This window comes from Perognathus longimembris, chromosome 11 (genome assembly GCF_023159225.1).
Source record: "Perognathus longimembris pacificus isolate PPM17 chromosome 11, ASM2315922v1, whole genome shotgun sequence".
NCBI lineage: Eukaryota > Metazoa > Chordata > Mammalia > Rodentia > Heteromyidae > Perognathus > Perognathus longimembris.
Window position 1 is genome coordinate 42,694,160 of NC_063171.1, and position 8,167 is coordinate 42,702,326.

At 47.8% G+C, this 8,167-nt stretch overlaps 1 protein-coding gene across 1 annotated transcript; it reads left to right on the forward strand.

Annotated features, from left to right (window-relative positions):
* The first annotated feature begins 1,913 nt into the window (after positions 1–1,913).
* S100a11 (S100 calcium binding protein A11) lies at positions 1,914–7,581 on the forward strand. Its single transcript, XM_048357767.1, has 3 exons — positions 1,914–1,994; positions 6,713–6,863; positions 7,264–7,581. The coding sequence occupies exons 2-3, from the start codon at positions 6,720–6,722 to the stop codon at positions 7,420–7,422; spliced, it is 303 nt and encodes a 100-aa protein (XP_048213724.1). The 5' UTR covers positions 1,914–1,994; positions 6,713–6,719; the 3' UTR covers positions 7,423–7,581.
* Positions 7,582–8,167: the final 586 nt, after the last annotated feature.

Consider the following 8,167-nt stretch of genomic DNA (forward strand, 5'->3'; position numbering starts at 1 on the left):
CTGATAAGAATTTCCAGTAAGAAAAGCATTTAGAGTGACAAATATGGATATAACATTCCCAAGCAGGGAAAATGGAAGAACAGACACACCACTGGCCAAAATGGAGAAGCGGGGAGATAAGTACTTTAGGAAAAATGAATTCTTTCTTGAATTACTGAGCCTGACTAACAGGTGGGGCTGTCTCATAGGTCTCTGAGCAAGCAACTGAAATTGTGGATCTGGAGCAGATGAAAGCAGAGAAAAGGATTTGGCCTTCTATGCTCAGGGAGTTACCAGAGAAAGCTGCAACAGAGGTAGTAACAGGGAGCAAATTCACAATGTCAGTGCTCAGCAACCCATTACCTTTGGCTCACAACTCTTTTTTTTTTTTTTTTTTTTGCCAGTCCTGGGCCTTGGACTCAGGGCCTGAGTACTGTCTCTGGCTTCTCTTTCGCTAAAAGCTAGCACTCTGACACTTGAGCCACAGCGCCACTTCTGGCCGTTTTCTATATATGTGGTGCTGGGGAATCGAACCCAGGGCTTCATGTATATGAGTCAAGAACTCTTGCCACTAGGCCATGTTCCCAGCCCCGGCTCACAACTCTTCTGCAGCTTTTGAAACCCCAAAGCTATCATTTTATGTGATATTCATAACAATGAATATTCTTAAGAACTAGAAAAGGCAAAATGAGCTGCTTATAGATAAGGAAATGGAAGCACAGGGGCTGGGAATATGGCCTAGTGGCAGAGTGCTTCCCTTGTATACATAAAGCCCTGGGTTCCATTCCCCAGCACCACATATATAGAAAAGGCTAGAAATGGCACTGTGGCTCAACTGGTAGTGTGCTAGCCTTGAGCAAAAAGAAGCCAGGGACAGTACTCAGGCCCTGAGTTCAAGCCCCAGGACTAGCAAAAAAAAAAAAAAAAGTATAGAAAGGAAATGGAAGCACACGGGGTGGGAGTAGGGACCTTGTCCAAAATATTGCAATGAAGTTACAGACCTAGGATTAGAATCAAGAGCTTCTGATTCTTAATACAATTCCAAACTCTATTGAAACTGCATGCAGGCAAATGCCCAGAGCAATTTTTAGTTGCAATAGTTTGGTTTGGTGGGTTTTACCTTTTTAGCTGCTGTCAATTTAAAGCTTGAGAGAAACCCAGGCTAGTGGCTCACACTTGTAATCCTAGCTACTCAGGAGGCTGAGATCTGAGGACAGTAGTTGAAAGCCAGCCTGGACAGGAAAATTCGTGAGACTCTCATTTCCAATTGACCACCAGCAAACGAATTGACCACCAGCAAACGGGAAGTGGAACTGTGTCTCAACAAGGTAAAGAACTCGCCTTGAGCAAAAGAGCTCTGGGAATGCGCAAGCCCCATGACACACACACACACACACACACACACACACACACACACACACGGAGAGAAGGGTTGGCAACAGTCCCTTGGCTACAACCAACAATCTCTTTCATTTACTAGGCAATAATCACCATGTGTTCAGTATCTTCAGTGTGACCAAGTAAATAGATGGCCCTGACTCCCTGGAAATATCTCTCTAGTTATGGCCTACACTCACTCATAACCCTCTTGGTTTGTTTTTTTAAGGAACTTTTACCTATCTAAACTGAATAGGGAGTTCAAGCATGGAAGAGACCCACAGACAAGGTCAGACTTCCCCTGAGAAGCCTATGAACTCCTCTCAATTCTGAAAAGCCAACCATCTTCAAGGTTTGCAAACACGGAAGCAAGAGAAGTTAGTTGAGCCAGGGAGAGGACCGCGGGTTGGGTGTGTGTCTGTTTCAGGGCTTCGCGGTGCTCTCAGCCCGGGAGGCCCCGGGGCGGGCGCGGCGGGCGGGGAGGGGGCGGTCTGAGTCTGAGTCAGGCTTGAGCAACCGGGGCGGCGGGGCGGGGCGGGGCGGCCCGCGAGGACCTGCAGGACCCCGCACGCCGAGCGCACAGCGCACCGCTCTCAGCCGCAGCCACAGCCGTCCGCGCCTCGCTCTACTCCAACTTGGTAAGCCTAACTTTTACACATTTTTCTTCCTCTCAAATGCAAAGGTTAAGGGAGGGTGGGGGGACCCAAACGCACCCTAGGCTTCCTCTAGGAGTAGCGTGTGGACGTGGCAGAAAACAAATCAGGAAATGAAATCTTGCGGGGGGCGGGGGGGGGGCAATTAGACAACAGGGTGGAAGGCAGAACCCTAACATTAGAGCTGTAGAAATAGCCCGGGGGTGGTAACCCGAGGTTCTCCGGTCTTCCCTGCGAGGATTTGGGCTGAGGCTGGGGAAGGGCAGCGGGGCGAGGCCACCCGGGACTGCTGGCCGGGCCCGAGCGCCCGGGCTGGGTGGGGCCGGCTGGATCCCGCGCCGGGTCCAGCGCTCCTTTGGCATGGAGAGGAGCGAGTGGCGGGGATCTGAGTTGCCTGTACTGATGTCTCCCCCACTCCCCACTTGTGAATCCCTCTCCCCTGCCTCTGAACCACCGCCCCCACCCCCAACCCCAGCCCCAAAGTCCAAGGAAGCCTGGGGGAAAAGTCATGAGTTGGAATTGTGGGAGGCAGCCAACAAGTATTCCGGGTTTGGGAGGGGGCGGGGGGGGATCAAACTTTGGATAAGCACCAGGCAAAAGCCAAGACACACTTAAGGAGTCGGAAACTGAAGCCTGCCGCCGCCACGGCCTGCACAACCACCAGCAAGAATGTGGGAGGCGCGCGCCCCTCCTAGCCCCCCCTCTTTCTGCTTCCTTTTATTCCTTCTTTTTAGCCACCCACTCCATCACCCCACCGTTTTGCTCTTCTTTGCTCCTGCCGCTCCCCACGTTGAACTCTTTTCTATTAATTCGCCCCTAGATCTTCCTCAGGGAAGGGGGTCAACACGATTGGGCCATTTTTGCCAGAGGAGGTTTCTGTACATTCCAAAAGCCAAGAGTGCACTTTGCACACTTACATGGTTGACAATCAAGAGAAGAACGATACTTCGTGGCACATGAAAATTTCATGAACGGCAAACCATACGTAAAGTTTTATAGGCACAGCCACGCCCATTGCCTTACCTATTGTCTGCTCTGGCTGCCTGGCTACAACAGCAGATTGACAGAGGCCATGTGAACCACAGAGTTCTGAAATATTTGCAGCTGTCCTTAACAAAAAAACACTTGCCAACTCTTGCTTTAATGTATGAGTCTATATCCCCTCCTCCTTACCCTCTTCTCTCCAAACAAAATGGAGATCTCTGTCGTGTGTCATGTGGTATGGTGAGCAGGCAGCCCCAACACCAATATATTGTGAAGACATGGAATGACTGAGGCCGGTGGTGACGGTGAATTCCTGGGGACACGAGAGTGCTGGTTAAGGATGGGAACTGTTAATAGCTGGGCTTCCTTTTTGGAGTTTATTTTTCATGTATACAGCAACTGTGTGTATACATATATATGTCTATAGAGAGAATTGTAGGTAGCCATTGCTTTCCTCAGATGTTGGTGTCTGCCTTGCACTTTTTCAAATTCCGTCATGGTATTGGTTTATCACATTGTTTCATTCCCACCATGTAAAACCCCAAGGGTGCAATGAGACGTGATGAACTCTAGCCCTCTTTCCTTCTGCCACTGCTCCACCAAGGGCAAAGCCTTCCAATCTCTGGGCCTCCCCAGGAACTGACTCCAAAGTTCCATTAAGCTCTACAAAGTACCCGGTTCCATTTCATTAATTTGATAATTGTGGGTTTTTTGCTTTGGAGAACTGCCGCCAAGGCCAGAAAATTTAATTTCCTGGGGCAGAAAGGTTTTAATTTTCTCCTTGTGTCTAACAGCAACAGTTTTCATGAGAAAAAGAAATGAAAGTAGGTAGGTTATATGTTGAAAAAATCTTAAATATAGCAAAATGGCACTTTTAAAAATCAAGTCTATGTGAGCTCTGCAAGAAAATAGGGTAGGGGAAGTAGTTGTAAGGTATAAGAAAAAGATTACAAAGCTAGAACCCGCCTGGAACTTTCTCCCCAGTCTAGTGTGCTCCCTCCAACCAGCCTTCCTCTCTTCATCTGACATACTCTTCAAAGAACGCACGATTTGACTTCTGATAAGAAGGGCATGTTGTGCAAACACATCGGTTTCTAGGCTATGGTGTTTTGTTGTTTTTCTCCCAGTCCTGCCTGCCAACACTTTTTGTTTAAGTAAAAATTCCCTTTGAGGGCTGGGGATATGGCCTAGTGGCAAGAGTGCTTACCTCGTATACATGAAGCCCTGGGTTCGATTTCCCAGCACCACATATACAGAAAATGGCCAGAAGTGGTGCTGTGGTTCAAGTGGCAGAGTGCTAGCCTTGAGCAAAAAGAAGCCAGGGACAGTGCTCAGGCCCTGAGTTCAAGCCCAGGACTGCCAAAAAAAAAAAAAAATCCCTTTGAGGGGAAAAAAAAAATCTCCAACATTGTGACTGTTAGAAAGTGATCCATCTCCAGAAGGCACAAAGGCACTATATGCTCCAAGATAAAATGAATAGATGAAGCTCAGTAGGCTAATCAGTTTGGGAGGAAAGGCCAGAGGGATGGAGTCTAGCCACTGTATAGCCAAGGGCACAGGGCAATTTTTAGCACATGTACGCCTCCCGATCTAGGATCCAGGAAGTCTATCCTAAGGAGATGTTAAAGACTGAATGCTAGATTGCAAATGTCGTCATGCAAATATAAATCATTGTTAATGTTAAGCGATAAAGCTTCTAGAGGAAGGGTGTGGCCCCGGCGGGTTCCCAGAAATCCTGCACTTTCTGCTCTTATCCACCAGAGGGAGCTCAATGGCTCCTCACTTCCTCCCTGGGTCCTGGCTGTCATGACCCCTGCCCCCACCCCCCACAATAGAATTTACTCAAGGAATTTACTGTGAGAAAAGCAACCCAGCACAAGATTTGAACCTACTTCTCAATTCTGTTGCAGCCACACCTGTGGCTCTGCCCTGTAGTTAGGCCATTCGCTGTTGCTCATCACATTTGGAAGCAAAAAGAGCAAAGGCTAGGTCTACAGAAAAGGCCCTGGAGGCCCAGATTCTAGAGCTGTTGTATTCTAGGGAGGGAGAAAAATCCACCGAGCACTGTTAAAGGTGACAAATGAGTTTTATTAGTCAGTTTGCAATTGCCTTGCCCTGGGCTACCCCAGAGCTAGAAGCAGTTGCAGCCTCCAGGGGGCGAGTTTCTTCCCTTTCTTCCTTTCCACAGGCTTCTCTGCAGGCCTCTGTTCTTCATAGACCTCTTCCCTTCTCTGAGGGACTCCACTTTCCATGTGGCTCTCTGTGGGCCTCCGCTCTCCACATCTGCCAAGGCTCCGACAGGCGCCAGGCTTTGGACTTTCCCACAGGCCTAAGGCTCCGGACTCCTCAGCGGGCCTCGGGGTCTTCTCGGCTCTGCTTGGAATCTCTCTGTCAGCTCTCGTCGGGCCTCTAGCTCCCAGCAGGCCTTGGCTCTGCAGGCCAGGGTTCCGGCCTCCTCTCCACTCACAGGCCCGGGGCTCCGGCTCTCCTGTCCACAGGCTCGGCTCCCCTCAGGCCTGAGGGGAACCAGGGCACTGCTCTGCTCCACTCCCTGGGGCCTTACTTTCTCCCTACCTCTTCTCCCTTTTCCCGGAAATCCTGCCCTCTTATATCCCCCCAGCTGCCTGCAGTCTGAGGGTGGTGGTTCCGGTGTGGCAATGATGACTACATGGGGCGGGGCTTGTCGCCCCTCTCCCCTGAGGTTATTACAGAGCTAGTTCTACCATGCTGCATCTCTTACCATGCTCCAGTCTTGGCACATGAAAAATGAATGGTTCCTAAGCCTCAAATATGCAGAGTACTTTCATTGTTTCTGTTGAGATAAGGTCTCACTATGAAACCCAGGTTGGCCTTGAACTCCTTATGTATACCAAATTGGAGTGGAGGATGGAATTTGAGATCCTCCTATGGAAGCCACCTGAGGGCTAGGATCATAGGCATATGCAACCATGCTTGGCTGAAATCTGCTTTGAATGTCTAAAATGTTCTCATTTTCAGTCCCATAAACAATTACAGCTATGCTTCTAATTTTATTCCAGAAAATACATCAATGTCAGTTTAGTGTTAATTTTCAAAAGCATGGCCATTTCATGCATCACAGAACACTCATTAATAGAAAGTTGGAACTCATTGTGTCTGCGCTTGGCCGCAGCCCGGGTCTTCCTGCCACGTGGAAGCATCTGTCACCCAGCATCTGTACAGGACCACCCCAGACCTCCTAACACTATTAATTTATGAAACTTTTCCTCAGCGCAGTTTTGTTTTGTGTGTCCATTGGATTACAAACTTTATTAAAAAATACAAAACAAAAAATAGAAAGTTGGAGACAAATTAATCTCTAGCTAATACTCGGTATGTTATGTAGATTTGTGGATATATATATTTATTTATATCAATATTTACCCATACCTTCTAAAAACATCAATAATCCTTACCATCATCTAGGCAATCTATTGCTTTCAAGCAGACACTCAGTGCTCTCTATGTGCCCTCACCTCATTTCACCTATAATAGATAGATACATAAGACAGATGAGAAGGAAGTTCACAGAAAGTGACTTTCCATGGCAGTCTTAGACCCATCAACCCCCTGAAAAATGACCCAGCCTCTTATGAAACTGCACCAACTCAAAAGGAGATGGCATTCTCTGGCATGTTCTTCTAGCATTTATCCCTTGTCATCTTTCCATTGTCTGAGCCCTGCATTGTTTTTCTTCAAAGGAAGAAAATGTCTCAACCTACAGAGACAGAGAGATGCATCGAGTCCCTGATTGCTGTTTTCCAGAAGTATGCTGGAAAGGATGGAAACTCAACTCTGTCCAAGACGGAGTTCCTACGCTTCATGAATTCAGAACTGGCTTCCTTCACAAAGGTACTAGTCCCAGCCCTCACAGCTTAGTGTCCCCAATATGGAATGACCAGGAATAAAGGGTCTGCAGCTTAATTCCCACACTCCTGCCTGCCTCCTTCTGTTTCACTCCAAGCCAGCTGATCTACATAGCAGCCCAGGCTGAGCCCCTGAGGCTCAGGGGTGCAGAGCATACGTGTTAAAGAACTTTGTCTTAGAAATAACCACGTGGTTTAAAGATCACAGTGTGCAAACTGCATGAGATGAGGAATGGGGAATCATGTTTCTATGAAGTGATAGTCTGTTTCTACATGTAGAAAATGAGAATAGTGGTAACTCCCTTCTTTGTACTTTACACTCCACCTGGCAGCATACTTGAACGCAGGAAACGTAACATTAAGCATTCTCATTATTATCTTTGCAGAGCCAGAAGGACCCTGGTGTCCTTGACCGCATGATGAAGAAGCTGGACCTCAACGCTGATGGTCAGCTAGATTTCCAAGAATTTCTTAATCTTATTGGTGGCTTAGCCATAGCTTGCCATGACAGCTTCTTCAGTTCCCATCCTCAGAAGCGTTTCTGAGCCTCCACAGGCCTGGCCTCAAACCTTCCTCCTCCCCTCCAGCCACTCAGTTGTCATCTCCTTCTCCCAGTCCACATTTACCCTGAGTCTAACACACCTGCCACCCTGTGCAGCCCACTCCTGGTGGCAGTAATAAAGTAATATTGACTTTTAAAAACACACACTGGAGAGTCAGTTCATTTGTGCAAAGGAGGGTAGACTACAGGAGGGATGTAAATTAGATCAATGGAAGCCATTACCAGAAGTAGCCTAGTAAACAGTAAAAGTGCATCCTGGTTGTGTGCATAATCATGATTAAGTAAAGTTTAAGCTGGGCCTCAGTGGCTCACACCTGTAATCCTAGCTTCTCAGGAGGCTGAGATCTGAGGATTGTCGTTTGAAGCCAGCCCAGGCAGAAAAGTCCCCATGAGACTCTGATCTCCAATTAACTACTCAAAAACTGGAAGTGGAGCTGTGGCTCAAAATGGTAGAGCACTAGCCTTGAGCAAAAGAGCTCAGAGACAATGCCCAGACTCTGAGTTCAAGCCCTACAACCAACAAAAATAAAAACTAAAAAAAAAATTGTTTTAACGGATACGAAGCTTTTAATTCAAGATTCAAATATTAAACTTCTATGGCATTCTGCCTATAAGAAAGGTGAGTGAGTGAGAGACCCTAGGAGGAGGGTTAGGCTTAGGAGAAGGTGAGGAGCTCGGTGACGTGTTTTGTGATGGAGGTGTCACTGGGAGCTCAACTTGGCAATGCC